The sequence below is a fragment of the Ornithodoros turicata genome, chromosome 7, assembly GCF_037126465.1.
Source record: "Ornithodoros turicata isolate Travis chromosome 7, ASM3712646v1, whole genome shotgun sequence".
In the NCBI taxonomy this organism is placed as follows: domain Eukaryota; kingdom Metazoa; phylum Arthropoda; class Arachnida; order Ixodida; family Argasidae; genus Ornithodoros; species Ornithodoros turicata.
This window is the reverse complement of record NC_088207.1, coordinates 28,544,760-28,570,406: the sequence shown is the minus strand read 5'-3', so window position 1 is coordinate 28,570,406 and position 25,647 is coordinate 28,544,760. Positions and strand designations below refer to the sequence as shown.

Here is a 25,647-nt window from a genome sequence, read left to right as displayed (position 1 = left end):
CGTCATTGAATAATTCCCTTTAAGGAGCACTAAAGTGCAAAAATTTATCCATGCGTAATGAAGGATCCCGTTACCTCGACAGCGGTACAAAAGAAACGCGATTCATCCGTTGTGTCGTTCGTGATTTATGATCGATAGAAAAAAAAAAAAAAACTCAATTGATGCTTTTTCTCTCTACTCAAGAAGCGCGACAATGCGCGGAGAAGCCTCGGATTGGTCTCCTCAAACGATCCCCCGCGATGATTGGACGAATCGTTTGCGGAGACGAATCAGAACCCGTCCCGCATTGCTGACCTTCTTGGGAAGGACAGGGGGAAGGGAAAGCTTAAATTGCGGTTCGTTTCGCTCATGTGCCTTGCGACGCCACAGGTGGCTCCCGTTCTTTTTGTGTTGGTGTCAAGGTGACGGCATCTGTCATTTCTCGAGGAACGTTGTAACGGGAATAGCCCGAAAAGGGGATACATATAAGCTTTGCAGCTTTCGCGCAGCCCCTGCGCGAAGCATGGGCGTTTGCGTTGTTGTACGCGTCATAGGTTAAAACCGCGTCTTATTATAGTTACCTAAACTACTTTCATCAGCTGCCAATTTATCACGCATGTGCCCGCGAACGAATAAGCGGGTGGCGTGCTGATTTTACCATCCTTCTTCATTAGTGAAAATGACACTATTTGTTTGTTTGTTCATTTATTCCAGTACATCCCAAGGGCCCGGGAGGCCGTAACATGAGAGGAGAGGGTAAGGAGTCTCGGGGACATAATGCAGCGGATATTGCAAATAAATCGTACGGAACTTCACGAAAGTGCGAGAAAGACAAGGATGCACAGAAAAAAAGAAAACAAGTCCCCCTCCAGAAACTCATTCCCCCCGTGGAAAAAATATTAGGAACACCCATGCCCACATGGGCACCTGAACTTTCAGTGAACTGAAAATACTGAGCAATAACATCGTTCCTGTTTTGTGGAGTTGCAGAATTCGTCGGGTGCCGAATTCAATTTCTCCATATGTTTTTATAATTTACTTATCAATTTATCCTGCCTAGTTTCGTTTTCCTTCCATCTCCGTTCGCGTCTGGCAACAGTGGCTGTGTGGCATTTCGCGATGTTGTGTTCCAAACGCAGCGAGAGATGAGTTTTATCCCCAAATGGTTTTAAATAAACTATTTTACGCTGTCAGCACCGTCGCTACATATGCTGGAGTGCGTGCGATATCATTTTCACTGATAGTGAGGTGATCGACTGATAATGCTGATAATTTGCTGTGGGAATTTTGGGCTTTCCCGTTGCCACCAAGAACAGTCACATGCGTGATGCGTCGGGCACCTGCCGGTTTCCCATGCAAAGTAAGCGGTTTTACAATTTTTCTGAAGCCTCTGAGGAATCAGTTTAAATCTTCCCACGATGAATGAAGCTCATTGTAAACACAGTGCATTCATTGAGGATGCAACGTAAAGTAAAATAACGCTATGCAGGATGCTCTCGGGTAGCCGCTCACGCACTGCGGCAGAAAAAGTTATTTTGTTTAGTGCAGGTTTAGATTTCGCAACTTACGTTCAAGTTTATGTTCACACTTCATGTTCACACACAAGTTCACACTTTGCTGCTCTAAATGACTCATGCCGCCCTCCTTTCAAATGTGCATGTCAATATATTGAGTGAATATGCCCTTCAGACTATTGCCCATGTATGTTACGTACCATTCACCCATGAGCACTGCCGTTAACATGGGCTGTGTCAGCAAATGATTGGGCTCGTGCCTGTATTTTTACTGCATGTGTAGAGCAGATCAGACCAATCTTAAAATTGAAGCACATGTAATACTATATATCATGGCATAATAGGGTTGATTAAGGTACCGTATAAACTGAAGAACAGAAACTACTTGCCAAACCCTTTACACTTTTGTGGGCTTCCATACCAATGATCTCGTTTCCTGTGTGAGTGGTAATGCCAGCCACGTGAACCTTTTTGTGTGCTTTGTGTTTCAGGTTGAATTATGTTGGGACACTACACAGAAGTACGGGCTTATGCCTACAGAGACGACGAAGCCCTTCCCCATGCCGACGTGTTTTTAGATTTGGACGATGACCCCGTCAGCAAGGAAGCTTTAAAACATGATTGGAGTGGTATGCTCTTCTCACAGGAACAAAACCCATTCGTGGATGATGACAACGATTTTATTTTAATTGCCGAGTGTAACGAACTTCATGGGCCCATGCCATTGGTAAGGAAATCTTTTAAGTGTCTGTCACGTTTATGTTTACAAGGTTGCACTTTCAAAGTTATGTAGACTGAGGCCGAAAACTAGAGGTAGTTTCGTCTTGAAGCGTTTGTCACACATTTTACATCGTGTCAAGACACCAAAGTGCAGCACAATGTCCCGTTCCATGAGAACAAACCGTTTGCAAATTTAGTTTCGACCCATCGCTGGTCTCGTGTTGTGTTGTGGTTTATATTTGGCAGTTCGCATCGAGCGAAAGGACAGCACGTCCTTGATATGCTCCTGGTTCCTGTGCAGGACACATAGCGGGCCAGTGGTAGCACGTCATATGAATGGACACAAGAGGGCTTTGTGGAGTGATCAATAGAATTAACAGACACACATTACCATGGCGACACCTGTGGGAAAGGACTTATTACACCACTTGCGGTCACATGCCCGAGTTCCTCGCTGACAGTCGGTTCCAGCAAATAGGGGGAGTGCTCTGTGCTGCGAGGTTTTGTCCTTTGGCGTGCCATGCAACAGTGGCTACACCATAGAGTACTGTATCTCATTCCTGGCAACATCTGTGGTATGACATAACACTGTACAACTCTGTTTGCGGAGACATAGAGCAAAGTTACGAGGAGTCCCGTGTTGTCCCCTTTTGTAACTTCGCTCAACGTCTCGATGTGCCCCGTGAGAGTTGCTACCCTAATCCACTGTTCGGTAGTGTGGCCATGAGCAGAAAGGTGCACACCCTGCTACCATGTTTGAGGTCCCCATCTTGTACTTTTGATACATTCCAGGCCTCTCACCAAGAGGCCACATACGCTAGTGTTGGCACGAGAGTTGCATATCATGCCATTTTGAAGAATCCAGGATAGAAGTGTAAGAATAGCGCAGACGATGAGGACGCGACGACACACGCGGAGCATGTCAACAGCATGTAGCATTCTGAAGCATGTCAGCCTGAAAAGGTTTGGAGAGGTGGTAACCAGTTGAAGCTATGCATGCAACTCCCATGGGAATAGCGGTGCTTTGTTGTCTGTTCCCCTGAGGAATTAACACATGGTTGCAAATTGTGTACATGCAGGGTGGTCAGACTTAAGTTCGTCACGGGTGTTACAGTATAATGTAAATATTCATGTTTGAGCTCTTTACATGATGCAGATGCAGCGCATACTGACTGTTGACATATTGAACAGAATGTAGCCTACATGGAAGACACACAAAGTCGCCGGTAGTTCATGTAATAATAGAAATCAGCAGCCTGTATAGTGCATCGCATAACATCTGATGTCCTCTGAAACTGGAAGTTGGGCTATTTGGTATGAACTTGACATAGTGCAATTGACATATGAAATTGAAAGTGACATAGTGAAATTCATTATCGACATTTCCGTGAGTTTTATCGAAATCATCTACCGCTCCACCTAGCCCTAATTCTGGGTGATGAGGCTCTTTTACCCTTTAGTAGAGTATACAATTTTATTAGAGGCACCGGTTTTTTAAATACCTTGTAATTTTAAGCAAACCATTTTTTTTAAACAGAATACTTGGGTTAATTTGTATCATGTACTGGTTTTAACCTTATCACTCCATTTATCCATTTATAACTGATGACACTTTTAACAATGTTTTGGCGCATTGTAGCCTTCATCGTTGCTGCGACATAAAAATACTAATCATGATCATCATCTTGACATAGTGATAGTTGAACAAGTGGGCGCTAAGAACTATGTTAGTCAGCCGTACCTTTCATTAACTTGCAGGGAGATAACACACGTTGAGGAGCCTTTTCAGTATGTTCTCCCTCCAAGCTTTTCATGTAGGTTGAAAGACAGGTTGTGTTTGTTTTCACCAACAACTATGACGTCATAACTTGAGTATATATGTCTTCTGTATGTTTCGTTGAATAAAGTGTTGATAGCTGAGCTTCTGTGTTGTCTTGTTCTGTAGTTTTTTATTTTAAGTCCCAAGTCCACTTTATCTGAAGCTCTCTCTCTTTACATGCACTTTCAGGTCACTATTCCTCACAATATTGCAGATAAAATGGAGAATGTTGATATCAATGCCCTTGCCATCAACATTCTTTCTGTGGACTACCAACAAGTTGGGGCGTGAGTAGAACATGCCAGCCGTATTATGACTAGAGAACAACAATCACCCCTATTGGAAGCTTGCTTGGGTCCCAGTTCTTTATATGTACTCACCTTTGCCTTATAATCCTGAATGGTTCCATGTCTCTACATAGATGTGCGACCTTCCCAAAACTGGACAGCCAAATGTTGATGCCCGGCATTCGTGATGACATGCACATTTTGGTCAACTATACAGTAATGCTTGATCCCAAAGCACGTGGATTCGTGAGACCAATGTGCATCGCCTATGTGTCCTCGGATAAAAGGTATCACCCTGGTGCCAACTTGACATGGGGCATGAATGCATTGTGGCAGCACAAGATGCAGTAACATTGTTGCGATAATTGCATAGTTCATGTTCTCAGGACTGTTGGCTTGTGTTTGTTGTTATATTATCTCATACCTTTAGCAGAAGTATTATACAGCATTGTATGATCAGAAAGGGAAGGAACAATACCACCAGAACGTGTGTTTACAAATTTTTTTACCGAGCTTTTGCTTTTTTTTTTCATTCCCCCCTCAAAGACTCTGGAAAATTTCTTTACAAAGTGTTACCACAGTTCAAGGTAGTGGAAGCGTGTGGTCACATTCAACTGCTCAAAGTAACCTTTTTGTTATGGTAGATAGAAGGAAAAAGTATAAGATTTTAGGTTGTATTTGCATTGGGGTGTATCAAGTTTTGCTATGATCATTTTGCTTATATTCACAATATAAAGTGTCCAGTTAAATCACATGCATACAAATTGAAATAATTGACAGGGAATCACTGCCAATGATTTTGTAATGCGATTTAATGCACGTATTGCAGTATTTTGGTTTCCAGTTTGCATGTTTGGGTATGATCGTTATTATGCTTGATCTTACTGTGCCAAATTTTGCTTGAGTTACTGTCTTTGAATTTCAGCAAGCTAATTAAGAATGCACCTTATATCAGAACAGCACTGATTGAGGTAAATGTGCAAAACTTTTGGGAGACTCGTCTTGTGTTTGACGTCATTGCCTATTTTCCAGGCATCTTTAGCATTAAAACTATACAACATCAAATATTTCATCCAAGGTGTGAAGAACTTATTGAAAGACATTAGGCATACAAGGAAGTGTAAGTTCCACTATCAGCCTGATTTCTTCACATTCTAGCCGGGTGATATGTTGAGATAATAACTTGTGCAAACTTTCGGAGGCACGTTATTGTTGTGACCCACTCGGGGGGGGGGGGGGTATCTTGTAGGCCTTGACTGGATTCCGCAGCTAAACAAAATTTTTTTTACGTAATTACTACATATGTGGCGATGTGTGGTAAAGTATACCAGTGGTGAAGGCTTCATTCGGAATGACGGTGTAGTTTTAGAGAAATTTACAAAAATGCACTTTAAACGGGCACTGAGCAGCTTGCTGAACATTTCTTCATTTACTATGTCTCGTAGAAGAACGTTGCTAGCGATGTTATTCAATCCAATTAAACTTTATTCAATCACAAATGTGACTGGGGGCAATGAAAAAAAGTCACGTTACGTGACCTGAACACATGCAATTCCTTTAGCTCCTTCCCCATGTCACTTTGTGTGTATGAAAAAATTTTCTGGGGTGAAAATAAGTATATGTGCTTTCTATTGCTAGGTCACAGTGTGACGGGGAGCTCTAACAATGTTGCAAATGGAAGTGGGAGTTTAGATGGCAGCTTTCAAGATTCTCTGGCCCGCTATGAAGACACCCTCGAAACAACCTTACAAGAAGTGGAGGATGCTCTGATGGACAACATTCCATTTGATGTGAGAATTATTATGATTACTAGAGGGAGCTGGCTCTGCAAAAATGTGTATGGTGCTGTTTATACAAATACATTATATGCAAGTAAGAGCCTCACATAAGCAGTTGCCTAAGTTTCGAACAGAGGACTTTCTAGATTTCTGCCAGATGCCCTAATCTTTCGCTTCAATTTTTCTGCTTTGTCATCAATTTCACCTCAGCGGAGCAGTGATCCGGAGGTATTCTGGGGGTTCTAAGACATAGACTTGAAAGTGAGGGCAGTATTGCTGTAACAAATTGTGTTAAACATAGAGATGGGAGGCCTCACAGGGGAAAAAAATCCGGTAGAGAACAGAAAAATAGACTAAGAAATTTTTCTTTGACTTCTTTTTTCTTGGCGTTGAGAAAAATTGACAGACAATTCCAATCCTAGAAATACAGAATTTAAAGTTCTGGCTAAATGTAATGCACGAATGAGCCCAAAATTTCCTGTTTTGTCGTTCTAATGAGCTATTGCACTTGTTCTTTTAACATGAGTTGCCATATATTTTTTAGAATTTTTGTGCTGCACAAAATAAAAGATATTCCAGTTTTCATTTATGCGGTGAACAATCGTACTCTTAGGAATCTTAGCCACTGGACAGCGAAAAGTTAGTTCATCTCCAGATTTTTTATTTTTTTTTCGATTCTTTCTCAAAAGAAAATCTAGAAAAGACATTCTCCGATTGTAGCGAGTCAAAATTACAGGTACTGTATAGGTGTTATTTGTTTAGCACACAAGTCTTAAATGTTTAGGTCAATGAAACCATTAGCACAAGGGTTGACTAGAATGCATAAAACTGTTTCGTGGAGATGCAACTCCACAAAACAGTTTTAGGCATGCTAGTCAACCCTTGTGCTAATGGTTACATTGACCTAAACATTTAAGATTTGTGTGCTAAACAAGTAACACCTGTACTAATAATTTATGATGTGCTTTAACGTTAGCAAATCAGTGTAAATCGCATGAGAATTAATTTTTTTCCAATTTACAGGGAAAAAACATGAAGGAAACTGTTTTTTTTTTTTTAGCAACTCGAAATTCCCAGGAATTTTGCATCTCAAGTTAAACCTGAGCATTTGAACCTTTAATGACTTAAGATGACCACGTTTGAACAACGATTTTTCCAGGCTGAACAGAATCGCAAAATAAAAAGACAAGCTAAGGAGTTGGTTCACCATCTTAAGTCCCTGCCCCGACTGACACCTGAACTGGACGAGTTTCTGAAGTCGTCGGGGGGCGAGCCGCGTCCGTATGAGGTGCGGTAAATTGTTCTTCTCACGGATATGTGCTGGGTATCAGTCGTGTCACCTTTACCATGTGTGTATGTGTTTCATCTGAAATAGCCCAAGGAGCTGCACCTTCCCTTTCAACGAGATTATGAAGAAAACCTAGTGCCACTCAAGAAGATTTGGAGGGAGGGCTTTGTCTTATGCATCTACTGGCTATACGTTACATACAAGGTACAGATTCATTAGAGAAGTTTTGATGCTTCTGACTCTTGGGTGCTGCACTGCTGAAGTTATCGCTGAAATATGCAGTGTTCGTGGGCTTGTTATAGACAGCGACCTACTGTGTCGGGCTAGCCTCTAGCTTATTTCTGCCTTGCGCTGCTCCAAGTGCACAGTCCAAAGTGGCAGTTTCGAAGCATCCGCCGTAGCGGCAAAAAATGTCGTATTGGTGCTTGTCCGCAGGCTCATGGGAAAATCATGTTTTCAGACTTCGGTCTTACCAGAAAAACGGTAGTAAAAATGTGTGAATCCTATGATGAAAGCCACGGTTCCCCGTGGTAGTCCGAATGATCGGTGTCCGAAAAATCAGTAGGCTACTGTTTCTGACCCAAGAGGATGACAGCTAGGTGCAGAAGAAAGGGACATTTCATGAGAGAGACTATCGTGCGCACTCCACAGATGGAGCGAGAAACATCACGCAAGCGAGCTAGTGCTGGCATGGTCTTTCTTCTTTTTTGTTTTGTTGCCCACTTCACTTTGTAGGCGGTGGATGTATTATATTTTGTATTTGCCTTTGCAAGTTGGTGGAGCTCAAACCATCCGTAAACCGAAAGAGAATTATCACAGTTTATCAACTTTTAGTTTTTCAGGAAGCGTTCTGAGAACATTGCCATGAATCTCCATCAAGACAAGCCCAGTAAGTATGTGTGGTCGCAAAGTGGGCGTTTTGTAGACTATTGGCAGTGTAAAGTAGTCCAGAGCAGATGAACATCCCTTTGGGTACAAACGACCCAGCCACTAATTACTAGAGCCAGATGTTTTCGGGAAATATTTTTTTCTAAATTCGGAGGGTAAAAAACGGGTAGATAAACGTGTGTTCTAAATTCATGCAAATTCGGGTGGAAAAACTTCCAGTATGCTAAATTTGCGGAGAAATCGGGCTCAGTTACTCAAACTAACTGTACTGGTTTGGTACAAACTGTGATGTAACTGCATTTGCTCCCAAACAAGCTAAGTGTGCATTCCTACGGATCTCTCAGTGAGGGCAATTTGCCGGGTAAAAATCGGGTTTTACCTTAAAGAGGCAACCTTCAATTCGGAGTGCAAATTCGGGGAAGAATCGGGTTAAACCCTAAAACTTCGGGCTCTACTAATTACCTGCTCCAGTACAATCGTACTCAGAGAGATTGTTTGTTCTTATCAGTTCTTGCCACATTTTCTTGGTGTTCTAATGCTTCTGTTGTGGTGGTGTTAGCTATAGAGAAGTTTAGCATATCTGTGCAATTCTAAAGCGTAAAGTTATGTTTTCTTAAGGGAGGCAAGAACTCCTACCTGCAGATATTTACTTATGGGTGTAATAGGTGTAATATGCCCAGGTGTAATATTGTTCTTCTATGCTTCATAATTCTATTTACAATTTATTGTTCAATACTTCTCCTTCATAACGTGTGCAGCGTTAATACAAAAACTCACTTTTTCTCTCGGATACGGGCGAGTAGACGTACCGCCTTCCAGATACCTCTATCCGTTGTTACGCATTTGAAGAATTGTACCACCCAATCAGACGCGGAGGTACACATAACGTTCTGCTCCACAGTCTTACAAATGGACTTCACCACATAGCACACTCCTAGCCAACCATCATCCCGAATGACAACGTTCTCATCCCTGATTTGTTGAAAACTGGAGGCAGGGCCTATTTTGTAGCCATAATGTTGTGCATAAATACTAGTCTCGGCCTCCCGTTATCAACAGATAAGGAGCAAGAACATTGTAATTGGGGATAAGGATGATGGGTAGCTAGCAGCATGCTATATGTGGTGAAGATACAGACCTATCAGATTCATCTATACAAAAGATGTCACAGCCAACAAGTTAAAATAGGTGGTTGGAGCCGACACAGTCGGCGGGCTAGCTTGGTAGAGTTCATAGCTCCTTCAAGGTTGTTCGCGTGTAACAGTGCAGTCTGGAGCATGATGTCAGTTTATTGCTCCTGTGCCAGTTAAAATGTTCTGATAATGTATATTTGTAGTCAGGGCATGATATTATTGCCATATCTTCCTAAATTGTTCTGGGTATTTGTTAGGTGATCAGATCTCTCCATTGGCGTGATGTTGTAGAGGTTGTCTTCCAATGAAATTTAAGTGTAGTACAATTTTTTCAGTTACTTCGTTACGATACGGAGCCTGTCCAAGGACATTAGAATCAAAAAAGTAAGTACGAGTTTTATCGATCCCCCCTCAAATGCTGCAGTTATGCTCACAACACTGGGGTATTATAGGTCGACTTTTGGTTTTGTTTCCGAGACTCGCGAGCACTTTTTCTGACTTGTCCTATTTGGAAGACACCAGGAAGGAAAGGGTGAAATAGTTAGTCTATATGTTACATGTCATCTTGCTGTCCATTTAATGTTATTTACTCGTTGTTTGTAGCCATCTGACGCTTCACTTTTTTAAAATTCTCATATTTCCATGTACGTATACATCTGTATGGACAGTAGAACACCGTTAAAGCATAACTGGCGGTGATGCGAAAGAAGTACATACAAAGCAGTACTACAGCATAACCGAACAGCGTCCATACTCACCCACCTGCGAGCCAATCGATGCGAAACACTATTCGAGATCCAATTTACAAAACCTGCGCAGTCCTAACCCTTTATTTCATGCTGATTGGCAGTGATGGCCAGTAGTTAACTACATGTAGTTAAACTACTAGTTAAACTACCTTATTGTACTTAAAAAGTAGTTATCAACTACTTCCAGAAATGTAGTGTGCAACTACTAGTTAAACTACTATTTCGAGTAGTTAACTACAGTAGTTAGGTTACATGCAGGTGCCGACTACTTCCGATTTTGCTGTAAGCTTTACGGCACGATTGTGCTTCCGGCTTTTACCTTGAGCTACCTGTTTGATGAGAACGGAGGTCCAGAGCAATCGTGCCGTGCATGTGTACTAAATCTTCACTTTTATTACTGCTTGTGATTCATATTTAGGTGTCCACACTAAAGAATGGGATTGGTGTTGATGGACAACGTTAAGTAGTTAGAGATGCAGTTAAAATACATTGCAGTAGTTAAAGAAGTAGTTTTAACTACCTTCCCTGAAAAGTAGTTGAACTACTAGTTAAACTACTTCATCTCGAAGTAGTTATAGTTAAACTACTGTAGAAGTAGCTGGTGGCCATCACTGCTGATTGGCACAAATCTGTTATTTTCGCTTGATGACACGCTGGCGCCGCACATTTTTCCATTTTTGCTTGCTGCACCGCTGGCGTTGTGCGCTTTCCCGTGGCTTCCTCCTTTCCCAGTTTTTGAAGGCCACACGTTTCCAGCATGACCTTGTAGCGCCCCCTCTGGCATGCTCAGATGCACAGTCAGATGCCAATAAACGTTTGTGCCGCAGTTCATCTCGTGCTGGTGCAGGACACAGACCTTTCGTTTGCTTGGTCTGTTGTCATAAAAAACTTGGTGACCCGAACTTCACACGTTATGGACAGCCTTAGGGGCCCCCGTCTGCTCAGCTTGCTCAGCGCCCAGCACTTGAGAGCCACGACGAAGCTGCTGGTGAAGCGTCGTCTGTTTCAGCAATTTCACCCCTTCGCGTACCCCCGTTCTGGAACAAGAATCCCAAGACTTGATTCTGACGGGTCGAAGCACTCTTCCACGCCAGATTTCATAGCCAGAGCCATTTCCATCCATTCATAGCCAGAGCCACTCTTGGTATTCAGCTCGTCACGTGAACAACACAAGCAGCTTCTCAGACAACTTTTCCGCGGGCTTCAGTATTATGGCCTGGTCGTGAACGTGAAGAAGTGCCTTTTCGGCGTGCCCCAGCTTGAGCTTCTTGGCCATCACATATCCTCGGATGGCATCCGCCCTCTCGAGCACAAAGCCAAGGCAGTCGAGGTGTTTCCCCTGCCCACAACCATCCGTCAGCTCCGACGCAGCTCCCACGCTTCTTTGTACTGGTGAACCCTCACCGCACGTTTATTCTCAACTGCGCTGCCATCATTCAGTCCCTCACTCACCTTCTTCGCTCCCACGCAAAGCCGTCGTCCCTAATCCAATGGATCGAAGCTGCTGAATCCACTTTCACGGCCATGAAGCAGGTGCCAGCGGACGCCGCCATACTCTTCGACCCAAGTCATGATGCGCCTACATGTCTCAAGACCGATGCCTCCAGTTCCGCTGTCGGCGCAGCGCACCAGCAGTATACCGATGACACCTGGTGCTCTGTAGCCTCCTTTTCTCAACATTTGAATGATGCACAAACCCGCTAAAGTGTTTTCGAGCGAGAGCTTTCGGCTATCTACGCGACAATATGTCACTTCCACTACGTTCTGGAACGACGCACGTTTTATGCACTGACGGATAACAAGCGCCTTTCCTTTGTGTTTCGCACCAACAGCAGCGAGTACCTACCACGTAAAACCTGACATCTCGCGTACGTCTCGAAATTCACCACTGGCATCCGTCATGTGCACGGCGTCGACAGCAGTGCAGCAAATGCCCTTCCTGGGTCGCAGCCGTTACTACACCCTCTCCTGTTTGCCTAGATGACATTGCTGTTGCTGAAACCGAAGACACTCAGATATGCCAACTTTGAGCTGCGACCAACAATTTCCTTTCCCTGCATGACTTACCAATCCCACCCACATCGAAGACGCTCCTCTGTGACACTCGCACCAGTGTCAACCGCCCCGTCGTAGCTGCTGCTCTCCGCAGACGTGTATTTGATGCTCTGCACAACATGGCCCACCCTGGCGTACGGGCCACCCAGAAGCTCCTCTCAGCAAGGTACATGGGGCCGAACATGAGCAAGGACATCCAAGGCTGGGTCAAGGTATGCTCACACTGCCAGCGCTCCAAGGATGGTTGGCATACGAAGACCCCCAGTCCAGCCCTTCCTTCCGCCCCGTGCTCTGTTCAACTATGTACACGTTAACATCGTTGGACTGCTGCCTCCATCTAACGGCTTCAAATACACTCTTACGTGTGCCAACCTCTTTACTAGACAGCCCGAGGCGGCACCCGAATTGTCAGGCTTGGCCGTCAGTCAACCATCACGATGGACAGAGATCAACAATTTGCAGAATGTGCTCTTCACAGCTCTAGGGTGCATCTAGGGACCGGGCCACATAAAAACACGAAGGTCCGAGCACGGGCAATTTTTCGATGTGGCCGGGCCGGGTCGGGCCCGGAAAAGTTGGCCTGTACGGGGCTCTAATGGTTGTTATTAGCGTCTACTAGGTCGTGTCTCTTACGTACGCGAAGGCAATAGCGTACGATGCACTAAAACTCAATCCATTTGGTGGCGGTTTGCGATTCTGGTGAGTCCTGGGCACGGTGGGTGGTCCCGGGCGAGGAGGAAACGTCTCTTTTCTCTTACCTTTTTTTTTTCTTTCCTTTTTTTGTTTCACGTTTCAGCAGGCTTTCTTCAGAATCTGTCTGTGCAACAACAGTCCGATGTACACAATGTGTGCTTGGCGAGATTCAATGACTTTGTGGAACTGGACAACATCGTTGTCGGATATACCCTGCCTGCGCAAGATGGCGGCAGCGAAACTGAGGACTTATTTCACAGAGAGTGCGTGTGCGTGCACGCTCTATGTGGCATGTTTCAGACGTGCGTTTCAAGTGCAAGCGACAGCAGACGAACACACAAAAGTGACATTGACCTCGTTAATCTCTACACCTATTCTTAATTCGACCTTCGGGTAATTTGATCGAATTTCATGTTCCTGTCACGGTCGAATTAACGGAAATTTAATGTGTATTTGCTGTTTTCTAAGCTCAGCTAAGGTGGGTCGTCGTTCCTTTCTTGCAGAAATTCGTCAAGCTGGGACCTGTCCTCAGGAATTATTTTTACGTCAACTCAGCAACCGTGTGTAAGCAGTACCCAAATATGCACCAAATTTTTCACTGAAAAGTTTTGCACGACATTTACATTTAAGGACAGTGGTATGCCAGCATTGTTGTATTCTAAAGGCCAATATGCCTTGTGCATTTTTTCATACAGATTTATATGCAACTTGCCAGTCCAGGGTTCCTTCCATTTGAGGAAAATACAAAAGGACCCTGGAACGTTGATGAAGACTTCATGCGTTGTTTTATACCTCTTGGTTCTAAGTAAGGCATTTGTTGGTATATATACGACCGGCATGCTGATGTCTGCGTGCTTATACTTTGGCCATTTAACATTTATCAGTAACAGCACATTGAATTTTTATATCTCCCACTTTTTTTTACAGTCCAAGTGATAAAGGAAAGAATGCCCTCAATCAACTTAGTAATGGTCACATTTTGCCTCTTCAAGATGCTTATGGTACAAACCTAGATGTTCTCGGTGTGCCCTTTGTTTGGTTTCCTCTTGTTTGCCTTACAACATTCATGTCTTTTTGTGTGCAGATAGAGCATCTGACAGTGTGGAAGGCCATAGTAAAGCCAGGAGTGCAGGTGAGGATCATAACTTCTCGCAATATTCCTAAGCAATTTCTAGCAGTTTGACTGTAATATGTATTCGAGTTGCACGCATTTGGTACTGAATAATAATATAGTAAGAATTGATTTTGACAATGTCTACCAAGTTCACCACTATTTAAAACTGTATTTAACATTAAACTATCATGTTACCTTGATGTCTTGTTCTGCTGTTTCTGATCATTTGTTGTGCTTAAAAATTTGTTCTGCAGCTCCATGGAAATTCTGGCATATTAAGCCTAGCACCACAAAAGGTAAGAAGGACACTGAGCTGTTATGGCTGCTTTTGAATTGGGGTACAGGACATTTGGCATGCATCAAGAATGAATACAAATGCTGATATCCTATAAAGGCACTTGTATTCCTCATGAGCCATGACATACAGTGAAACCCGCGTATAACGATATTGACGGTAATCGCGAATTCCATCGTTATACAGGGTACATCGTTAAACGAGGGCTGACCTAAATAGCGCGTCCCCGAAAAGTCGCGCGCCACCCGAAAAAAAAAAAAAAAAGAAACAGATGCTAAAAAAAAAACAAAGAAACGCGAAACTGTGTGACATCGCAGTGGCTTGGGAAAACGGTGAGCAGAACTCGTGGAGGATCCAGACTGTAAGAGTCTACCAAAGTCCGGGTAAGAACATGTTTATTCTGTCATGGCTAGGCCACGACTGCACGGTCAGCTGTTCTATCAGCTGGGGCACAGCTGATGCTCATGGCGCGTGCTCTTTGTCGATGCGTCATCCACTACATTCCTCCCCTCAAGACGGAACGTAGCGGGACGGCTGTCTCCGGTCTCTTTTGGGATAGCGTGCCGGTGGTGGTCTGGGAGGGTCGCCGTGCTCTTGTGTAGGTGGGGCTGGTGCCAATGACGTCTCTGACTCCGGCCAGGGAAGGGTCTGTGACGGTTCGGAGCTATCGGCTGTCAGGCGAGTCTTCAAGTGGTCGGCATGAACTCTGCGTTGCCGGCCACCAGCGAATTGGACCTCGTAGATGACCGTGCCCACTTTACCGGTTATGGATCCCTTAACCCAGTGTCGCCTGTCCATCGGATCAGCAGCCCAAACTGATTGGCCAACCTCAAAAAGTCTGTCCTGCGCACTCCGGTCGTAATTCCGTTTCTGCCTGGTCGCAGCATGTAGGCGGTGCGTGTCTAAGGCGGGTCGCAAGAGGTCAATAGCCGTTCTGATTTGTCTTCCCATGAGGAGCATAGATGGAGATTTGCCTGTCGTTGCATGTGGTGTGACGCGGTACTGCGTCAGGAACTTTTGAATTCCGTCCTTGGTTGTTCCTCCCCTCCGCAAGGCGGACTTGAATGTACGGACGAAGTTTTCTGCTTGTCCGTTTGACTTTGGGTGGTAAGGCGGTGTGAGAACGTGTTGAATGCCATGCTGTGTTACAAAATCCTTGAAGGTCTGGCTGGTGAATTGGGGTCCATTGTCTGTAACCAGCTGCTCAGGAAACCCTTGGCGGACGAAAATGTCTTGTAGCGATGTCGTGGTGGCGGAGGCAGAAGTTGTCGGCATGTACGCCACCTCAGGCCATTTGCTGTAGGCGTCGATAGTAATGAGGAAATGCTGATGTTTGAATTCAGCGAAGTCACAATGAACGCGAACCCATGGTCCAGCTGGAGGCTCCCATTGGTGGAGGGGAACAGGCCGCTTTTGTTCACTGAACTCTGCACATTCTTCACAACTACGGCATAAGGTCTCAATGTCCTTGTCTATCTTCGGCCACCACACGTAAGACCGGGCAAGCATCTTCATCTTCGTCTGGCCGGTGTGACCGGAATGCAAGACATCTAGGACCTTAGACCTGAACTTCTTCGGAACCACCGTTCGCATTCCCCAGACGATACAGTCGCTAAGGACTGTGAGCTCAGTTTGTCGGGCAGCAAATGGTTCAGCATCCGGAGGTACATGAGAAGGCCATCCTTCCAGAATGTACCGGTATAGGCGTGAAAAGAGAGGATCCCTAGCTGTTTCCTTGGCAATGTCATCAGCAGAGATAGGGAAACTGATATCGGCAAGATGAGACGGCGGAACATCAACGTGGTTGACTTCCTCCTGGATCAACTTGTCGAATTGCGGATCCGGCCCTACTGCTAGGCGTGACAAGCCGTCAGCATTTCCAATGTCTGTCGTTGGCTTGTAGATAATGTCGTATGAGTAACTCATTAGGATGAGGGCCCACCTCTGTAAACGATTGGCGGCCGTTACCGGTCATGGTTGTGGTTCCCACAACGAAAGCACTTAACTGTATTCTGCTTTGGTGGTAGAAAAACCTTTCCAACGTTTCCAGCGAATGAGGTGTCCAAGTCACGAGATCCAGCTTCAGCTGCTAGGCTGCTTTCGGCAAGTCGTAGTGCTATGTCAACGGTAAGGTTTTTCTCCAGTACCAGCTTCGCCCGAATGCGCTGATCTCGAAGACCGACTATGAAAGCTGTCAGCAGGGAACACGAACGGATGTCAGTCTCAGTCTCGTATTCACAAGCTGCTACAATTGCACGAAGGCGATTGAGGAAATCCTTTACGGGTTCGTTCTCTTCCTGTCGACACGAAAAAAGCTTGGCCCTTTCAAACTCCTTGAACCTCTTCGGAGCAAAATGCTCATCCAGCGCAGTCACCAAATCCTCAAATGGAACGTCCGTAATGTTCCTCGGTTGAAGAAGGTGGTACAGACGCTTGAAAACCGCAGCATTCAGAGAAGAAATCAAAAGACTCCGTTTGTCGGTTTCCGATGTGATGCGAGCTACTTGCAGGGCTGCTCTGAATCGGATGCAGTAAAATTTCCACTCATCCTTCTCGGAATCGAAGACTCCCGGCCTCTCAAAACGAAGAGCAGCAGCACCAGTGAAATGGCCCTCCACCTGGTCTCCTGTAGCTCCACCGGTCGCCATGCTCCAAGGTCGTCGACTGAAGATTGTTGCTCGCTCGTCGCCAAATTGTAAGAGTCTACCAAAGTCCGGGTAGGAACATGTTTATTCTGTCATGGCTAGGCCACGACTGCACGGTCAGCTGTTCTATCAGCTGGGGCACAGCTGATGCTCATGGCGCGTGCTCTTTGTCGATGCATCATCCACTACACAGACAACATAGTCTGGCAACACTACACGTCACCATTCCGCAAGTCGGCTTCACCCAATGCCTGCGTGCTTAAGGAGAAGCTCGCTTTAGAACACTGTCTCGCGACTCACGGGTGGAAAGCACGTGCTAGGCCTTTTGAATCATCTCGCGTATTTGAGCAGCATTGGCCAAATACGGAGACATAAAAGCGTTGCCACCTACCTCTTTCACTGACAGCGTTTGAAAATGAACAGTCGCTGTTTATTTTCTTGCCTCAATTTTTATTTTGGTTTAATTCTTTTGATGTGAATTTCGGATGATACGAATTTTTTCCGCTACCCCGTGAGATTCGTAGCATCGAGACGCTACTGTATCTTATCGCGGCGAAAATCGCCGCGTGGTTACGCGCACAGGACAGCGTCCAACATCGCTATACGAGTACTCGGAACCGCGGTCTCCATCGCTATACGCGGGTCGTTTCCCCATAGAACCAATGTATATTTTGACGGTAAATACATGAACCATCGTTTTACGAGGAATATCGTTATAAGCAAAATCGCTATCCGTGGGTTTTACTGTACTTGTCTGTAATCTCCAGCTTGTGGTGGAGTGGTTCCCTATTAGTAGTGTCCTGTGTATTAGGTCTAAATCCGGTAGAATCTGTTGCAATCCGTGACCTGCGGATCCGCCTCCTGATTTGCATCATCATCACTTTGAATGGAACCCCAAGAACCGGACTTGTCAAAGTGCAGATTCAGCCACCCTTAGAGGATCCGGGTAACCTTACAAACCTCAAGCCCAGCACTCCTGCTCAGTAACTGTGTCCACACGAAATGTGAGAAGTGCTTCATTTTTTTTTTTTTTGCAGACAAAAATCTGCTGTTTCACATGATGTCGCCCGACTTCATCCTGTTTTACAGCTCCTGGAATAAAGCTTTACCCCTTGATTTTGGAAAAATGTAATACCCAAAACACAAATGTCTACTAAAGCAGTCTTGCACATGTAGAAGGTGTGCCAAAAACCAACATTGATAGGGAGGCCAGCAGAGGTGGAAGTGGGGTGGGCAGTGCATGCAGGTGACGCCCAAATATTGTACGGTTGCTAAAGGTGTGCGAATAGTGAAATTTTCAAATAAGAAATTGTGAATATCTGCAAAATTGTCCTTCGACTATCGAATCGAATATTACATCATAAGATAAAGGCTTCTAAGAGTAACAATTACCTCGAAAACAAGCATGGTCACAGTTGTGTTCTGCTGATGCTTAGAAAAATGCCCCAAGTGCTAATAAAGATTATGTATTATTGCATTGACTTTACACAGGGCATACATGCCTATATGCATATATAGAGCAAAATTATTTTTTACAATGAAACAATATTCTGTTCTCATGAGGAAAGCTGAAAACCATAACAACAACGTGCACTTCAAAAATCTTTCATGAACCGTGAACACCTGTGTTCGCATTGTAAGTGCTGGAGAAACAGACAGAATAGAAGAAAAGGGCAATGATGTGTTCAGCATTTGGGGTGGTTTAGTGGTGAGCACATCGCAGAAGGAAAATGAACGTGTTAAGTGCTCTCTTCTTGCACAGACAGTGCCTTCCGCGTTTGTCGTGTAAGCGGGAAACTGCACGGTCACTGTGCTCTCACGTGTGAGACCATCGCTCCTGACGGTACTATATAGTTTGGAACAGCCTCATTCATTAGGACAGTAAAACCATGATCCCCGACGATGTTGCGTGGCTGTGCTCACCACGTGCGATTGCTTCCGCGACGTTTGTGTTCAGTGCTTCCCTCATTTCTCTGTGAAAATTTGTGCGCGCGAAATCGCTCCATGCAGGTCAGGCTTAAGGCTATGTGTATCTTGCTATCATCTGTAACAACAGTTAGTACAGTTTCACATGACTTTGCAGCATTATTGTCGTCCTAATTGGCACTTTTAACATGCGGTCACGCAGCGCTGGTGTTATAGAAAATGTATGTAGAAATACCGTCATGTCCCGCTCCTCGATTATCGCCATCATCGCATGGGACCATGATTCTATTATACATGTATATCGTTAACTACCACAAATACATTGAACAGAACAAAAGTATTTAAAAAAACGTGTTCGATACGCGCGGGTTTGGCTGTGCATGCAGTGGTACGGTGAACAGTGGTGTTCAGATCAACGCCAACAAAATTTCGATATTTAACTGGAATTTCACCAAACTGTAGGCCTAACACGAGTGTTCAGAGTTCGTTGGTGATCCATAAAGCCATGACTGTGCTGACGATGCGTGAAGTGTACCACGGTTTCGCATTTGGCTGGGATGGGCTTTAAAATGGCGGCTGCACACAACTGTGTACTAGTTCCGGTTTCGGTTACTGAACATGTGGCGGCGCATTCGCAGATGAGCATACTTTGAAAGCTACGTGCGTCGCTTTGCAACTGTTCCACTACACACGTTCGTCGCTGTTACCGCAACGTACAAATTCTAGCGCGTAGCCCGCAACAGCTTTGTAATAAGCTGCTATGATATTTGAATAAAATCAAATATTCAAACTTTTATGAATATTTGAAAACTTCAAAAGCAAATTTTCAAATACGAATCGAATATCACAAATATTCGATTCGTATTCACAATTTATAATATTCGCACTCCTCTAACAGTTACCTCTTCCGATTTGTTGCGCTCTTTGGCACACTGCATTATATAGTATCCTATTTGAAACGGTTTTGGTGTTCTTCCTTCACGCGCAGCACTGCTGTCAGGGGGTGTCCTTCCACAAGCTGGATATTATGGAGAAGTCTGTCATGAGTAGTACAACAAAAAAAATATTTCATGTCCCATAATGCTTCCAATGTGCCAACCACTATCTGATGTAAAGTGTAACTTGAATCAAGTTTCCGACTTCATTTGCAGAATTTACAACCCACGTTAAGAAGCTCTAAGCATCTCAGACTTTTTCGTGCTTTGGAAGTTTCTCATAGGGCTTGTAAGAATTTGTAGAATGAAGCACAGAAATATTACACTGTCAGGGCTACCTGTCTCCTGAACACTTCAACGACATGACTGACAGGGAGAAAAAGCAGCACACAAGACAGATTAGATAGGCAATAACTTGCATAGTATAGGAAGTTAGCCTAGTATAGCCTAGTACAGGAACTTGCCTAGTATACAGTCAAACTCCTTTATAGCGAACACCTTTTTAACGAAAATACCACTACAGCAAATTTTTTTTAGGTCCCGCTGGAGCCCTATAGGTTCAGTAATGGACATCCTTTTTAACGAAAATACCTTTACTATGAATTTTTTTTGCTGTCCCCTGAGTTTCGTTGTAAAGGAGTTCGACTATAGTAGGAAGGCTGATTTTATATCGGGGAAGTTTCTGGAGCAATAACATGTAGACAGCTGCCACTTTATGTGACAGTGAAATGTTGCGATAGCCCTGCAGCCTAGTGTCGTAAATTATTACTTCACGCACACCACCTTTATTTTCTGGCAGTGGAATAGTTTTAAGTTGTGTCCGATGCATTGTGTGAGCACAGCAAGCTCATCTACAAAGGCAAAACGGTGCTGACAAGCTGGTGCATGACTGCAAAGTAAAACCAGGACAGAGTACAACGAGAATTTGTCTGTACTTCTTGTCTCGGGTTTTACTTCGCAGTCAAGCTCATCTCAGCCCATTACACTGACACTTTCGCATCTTTGGTTGCAGACTCTGCCTCACAGAAATTTCCTAAGCAACGCACGCAGAAAGGTAGTGTGTGAGGCTTCATGACCTGTGCATCCCAGCTTACATGATGGCTTGCAACTGAATAGGCTCATTTGTTTTTCTTTTTCATTTTCATTTCATTTTGTTTTCTAGGTGAACTTGCTATGAACGGACATCATAGCATGGAAAGCACCTTGGTATGTGATGACGTTGGTGAGTTAAATAATCAGTTGACAAGATGAAAATCCACAGTTTCAAGCAACAGTTCAGAAAGTTTTTGGGAAAATATGTGAGAAATGGGAGCGGGGCAGTTTTATGTGTTGAACCTTACAATGCTGTATTATGCCTGAAATGATGCAATCTATGATAAACATACCTAGCATGGTGATTAAAGCAAAAGGTCGGCTCAAACCAAAACCACAGCTAACAAACGCTATCACCTCCCCTCTTAGAAAGCTACCGTGCAAAAAATTTCAATGAAATTTGCCGCCAATTATTTACTACTGAATTTCGTAACTAGCACTTTTGCTGTCGTGACGTCACTGTTAGCAAGTTCTGGTATCTGTATTGCCAAGCGATCAAACCACTGATTTGAGAGAGAACTTTGTAATCACGTGTTCCCATATTCCTAAACGGTCCTAGATCACTTGATCACGGTCATACGCCTTTGAGACATCCCCGTATGTGCCATAGCTCGTGCTTACGTCACCATGAAACCGGACGTGGACGTGCCATTCGTTTTCCTTGTTTGTCTTCAAAACTTTGACACTGTGCTGGATGAGATTTTGCACTTTGCATCTACACGTAACTCATACCCGTCACATGGGCAGTATTCAATGATCATTCAAACCAATGGCCATTGAACATGCTTGTAGCGCCATCAACCATGCAACGTATCAACCTCTCAAAGAGCATTGGATCCAGTGCTCCCTGACAGGTTGACAGATTACACGCTTGGTGGCGCTACGTGCATGTTCAGTGACCATTGATTCTAATGATCATTGGAAAGCTGCCTTTGTAACGGGTGTATTTGTCTTGCAGCTAATGGTATTTGTGTTGTGCGTGTCCATACATGGTTCTACTGCATGCTTTCTTTTGCAGATAAGTGTGAAGGCTTCACAGGGAGCTTGTGTTAGTAGGCTTCCCTCCCCTTCCTACCATCATTCAGACATTCAGAATTTGTTATGCTTAAGTTCAGTTGAATTACGCTCCACAATTTGATTCCTTGCTTGTGCGTGTGTACATGTGTGTTTTTGAGAAAATGCTTTAGAAAAGCATCAGCTGCCATATTTACAGAGCCAAGTTGGAAGTTGGTAGCATAGCTTGTCTTCTATCGTTGCAGGGGAAGGAACTTACTGGAAGAGAGATGGAAGTGAGTTGGAACCATCAGACTGCTCCTAGTAAGTGAGACGAGGACGTAATGCTGAATATGAGTACACTGTTTCGTGCTTGTAAAGTTTAGGCTTTCTGAACAGTAGAGGCTTATATAAGAGACTGTCGATCATTGAGGAAAGACTGCTGCGTTCAAAGTGTAGTTGAACCTTGTTACGAAGAAATGTGCAACTAAATAAGTGTCATTGCGTGTCAAACTACCGTAGAATACATTTCAGCCCCAGCTGCGGCTAAACAGTTTTAATTGTGTCCTCTCGATCCAATGAAAAAAAAAAGATCCCCCCAAAAGAGGCATTTATTTTGCCCATGGCACATGTCCAAGGGAAAGTTGTCGTCACAAATCGGGGCACAGAGCAAGAAAGCTATAAGGTGCAAGTGGATGCAAGGCTCTCCAGTCAGTGGAAGTGTCCGACGGCAAGCTTGATACAAGACTGGGCGAGGAGAGAACTGAACAAGATATTTGTACCGTTCAAGGAATTCAAGCAATTTCAAAACCACATCTGCATTTCACGACAGTTAAGGGTCATCCATTTTTATTGCTGATAGCTCTTCCTCCTTAGCTTGTTGCAGTTTCTTAACATGAGCATATGCATACCAGAAGTAGTGTGCCTTAGTGAATGGAATGGGTTGCTCGATGACCTGTGGTTTCTTTCCTTAATCTTGTTCATTACACCTTTATTTCATTTTGTTTCATTTTATTTTTGTCCTCCGAAGCCTCTGCACAGCTGTAGAACCTTCATATTTCTCTCAATTGTACTCATCATCGCTTTGTTCTGTACTTTGTGCTATGACTTTCACTGGACATGTCTAACAGAAGCTGCAGCAAAATGGATGCAGGCATAGAGGCTCACCATACAAACTGTAGTTTGTATGGTATGTGTCTGCGTCTGTTCTGCTGAACCTTCTATTAGACATGAATGGATGTCAGCTACGCTGTCCGAGGATATTAGTGCATTTCACTGGACATCTACGAGGGGCGTTCAAGTCAAACCAGGACTTCTCATTTTTCGCAAAAGTAAAATGAACTTACAGGCGAGCAATTAGTTTTATTTTTCAACGTAATCTCCAGCTGCGCTAATGCACTTGTCCCAGCGTTTCATGAGGGCTTCGGTGCCAGCAGCCTAGAAATCCTTACCGACGCGTAGCAGCCATGATCGGACCGCATTCTTGACCTCGTCGTCGCAGCTGAAGTGGCGGCCCCCAAGGAACGCCTTCAGTGGCCCGAAGAGATGGAAATCGCTGGGGGGCGAGGTCTGGACTCTAAGGGGGATGTGGCAGCAACTCCCAGCCAAGTTCCTGTAGGGTGCGTGTCGTGAGATGCGTGGTATGCGGGCGTGCATTGTCCTGTAGGAGGAGGACTCCTTTGGTGATGAGGCCCGGCTTTCCAAAACTGGAGGTGTTCATGAATGATAGTGTTCAACGTTCCCACAGAAAGGTCCGTCTTTCGAGCCAGTTCGAGACATGTTATCCGTCGGTCCTTAAGGATCAGGTGCTCCACAAGTTAGATGTTCTGAGGAACTCTGACACTGGGCTCTGAGCTGCCTCGGCCGGGATCGTCCTGCACTGATGTACGGCCATCTCGGAACTGTTTGCACCACTCAAACGCTTTGCTGCGGCTAAGTGTATCGTGGCCATGCTGAGCCTGAACTCTTCCGTGAATTTCAGATGTCATTACGCCTTCATTCACGAGAAACTTCATAACAATTCGCTGTTCGATGTGCGCGCTCACCTCGTTGTCGGCCATCCTGTCCAGCACGTGTCTTCTGTTCTGTCACGTGTCTGTCACGTGTGAAAATGACGAAAAAGAAGTAGCGCGAGCCATTTGTACACTCAGGAGACCAAGTCCCGGTTTGACTTGAACACCCCTCGTACAATCTCTGTTGGTACTGCAGCATGGGTAATTTCGTAAACCAGGCTTCACCTCATGCAGGGAAGCGTTAGGTGAAGCCCACTTTCGGGAGGCGTCGTTCATATTTTGCGAATAGTCGAATATTCGGAAATCTGAATATTGGCTATTCGATTCGCGAATGAAATACTTCGTGCACGAAAGCATTTCATATAGCTCTAAATTGGCAAATGACGAAAACGAAGTAGCGGGAGGCATTTGTACACTCAAGAGACAGAAAGTCCCGGTTTGACTTGAACGCCCCTCGTAGAATTTCCACTAAACAAACAAACAAAAGTAAATAACATTTCATAGGAACTCTAGGGTGCTGTCATTCCCTTTCCTATTTTTTGTTTTGGCTGCATTAGGGGCCACCACGCAAAATATTTTCACTCTGTGGTGTATTGTCACTGTACAGTTTTTACAAATTTACAAAACACTCGGAGCAAGCAGCCGCAGACGGCCAACATGATCGGCTAATGTGTGGCGGGCAGGTCCCCCTGCGATTCTTTTTTGTTTTCTCTCGGCTCACACGCCCCTTATATCCGACTGAGCCGCACAGGTCTTTGTCATGAGTCACATGATCGACCCTGCCAGAGGGACAGGTGACGTACCGGCGGCATGGCTGAGCTTGTTAAGGCGTCCTGCTCGTTGGTGGTAGCCAAGGTCGTGCTGAAGACGGGGAGGTGGTGGGTTCGATCCGACCACCGACTGTGCCGTCTGAGGTTTTCGCTGGGTTTTCCCCCTGAAGTCGCCCCAGGATGCATACTAACCCCACTGTCCCCCACCCCTTCCTGCTGTTCTCTCTTCTTCTGTTCACATGTGTATGTACACCACTTGTAGCCACACTTGCTTCACTGCGCTCACATGGAATTGAAAAAAACAAGGTGACATAAGGCCATAACCTCCTGCTTCCCCTCCTCCTTCTGCCGTTATGTTCTCTCGACGAGTGGAGGACTCCTGAGAAACAGAGACCTCCTGTACACGTGCTGCCAAACATGCTGCAGCCAAACAAAAATTATGGGGGGGCCGTCTCAGTGCTTGTTTAAGAGCGTGTCCTAACACTTGTATTCTCACAGCCACGGTCTACCACTGTACAAAACATGGGATGCCATTGACCGTTTTGTCCAAGATGGGTCAGGTAAGTGTCCTAGAACGAGTGCTTATTCTCTTTCTTCCTTTTGACAATTCATGTAGGGATATGTGTACATATTTCTACTTAGAATCTCTCTTCCTAAGCACTCTGAAGTGCCATGTACATGTGGAAGACATCCTCTACTCTCTTCTCACTGGAAGGCCCATTGTGATTGTGGGAATGCCACAGCAGGGGAAGGAAGTGGAAGCAGCTGTTCGTTTGTTGGCATTCTTCGCACCACGGAAACTGGGGTAAGCCATGTGCGAAAAAAAAAGGGATTAACCTTCACTGTAGCAGAGGACATATTTATGTATCCTCACTTTATGTTCCTGGTGTGTTGCTCATACTGTTGTTGTCGAACAGCTCTTTCACCGATTTCTATAGGTATGAGCCATGACAGCAATGAGA

General features: G+C 44.7%; 1 protein-coding gene across 2 annotated transcripts in view; it reads left to right on the top strand.

The window, feature by feature from the left end:
* The first annotated feature begins 1,074 nt into the window (after window positions 1-1,074).
* The window catches only part of LOC135400750 (uncharacterized), a 30,669-nt gene continuing 6,096 nt past the window's right edge, over window positions 1,075-25,647 (top strand). Inside the window, exons 1-22 of one of the 2 annotated variants that reach the window (XM_064632639.1) lie at window positions 1,075-1,339; window positions 1,985-2,220; window positions 4,222-4,319; window positions 4,454-4,606; window positions 5,245-5,290; window positions 5,352-5,439; window positions 5,958-6,109; window positions 7,257-7,385; window positions 7,473-7,589; window positions 8,220-8,274; window positions 9,742-9,790; window positions 13,407-13,467; window positions 13,599-13,708; window positions 13,831-13,904; window positions 13,988-14,035; window positions 14,272-14,313; window positions 20,831-20,872; window positions 20,981-21,040; window positions 21,929-21,958; window positions 22,170-22,227; window positions 25,184-25,245; window positions 25,328-25,490. In XM_064632639.1, coding sequence (XP_064488709.1) covers window positions 1,993-2,220; window positions 4,222-4,319; window positions 4,454-4,606; window positions 5,245-5,290; window positions 5,352-5,439; window positions 5,958-6,109; window positions 7,257-7,385; window positions 7,473-7,589; window positions 8,220-8,274; window positions 9,742-9,790; window positions 13,407-13,467; window positions 13,599-13,708; window positions 13,831-13,904; window positions 13,988-14,035; window positions 14,272-14,313; window positions 20,831-20,872; window positions 20,981-21,040; window positions 21,929-21,958; window positions 22,170-22,227; window positions 25,184-25,245; window positions 25,328-25,490 — 1,865 coding nt within the window. In that variant the 5' untranslated portion in view covers window positions 1,075-1,339; window positions 1,985-1,992. The remainder of the gene's footprint in view (window positions 1,340-1,984; window positions 2,221-4,221; window positions 4,320-4,453; window positions 4,607-5,244; window positions 5,291-5,351; window positions 5,440-5,957; window positions 6,110-7,256; window positions 7,386-7,472; window positions 7,590-8,219; window positions 8,275-9,741; window positions 9,791-13,406; window positions 13,468-13,598; window positions 13,709-13,830; window positions 13,905-13,987; window positions 14,036-14,271; window positions 14,314-20,830; window positions 20,873-20,980; window positions 21,041-21,928; window positions 21,959-22,169; window positions 22,228-25,183; window positions 25,246-25,327; window positions 25,491-25,647) is intronic. The other variant, XM_064632640.1, reaches the window with a different exon arrangement.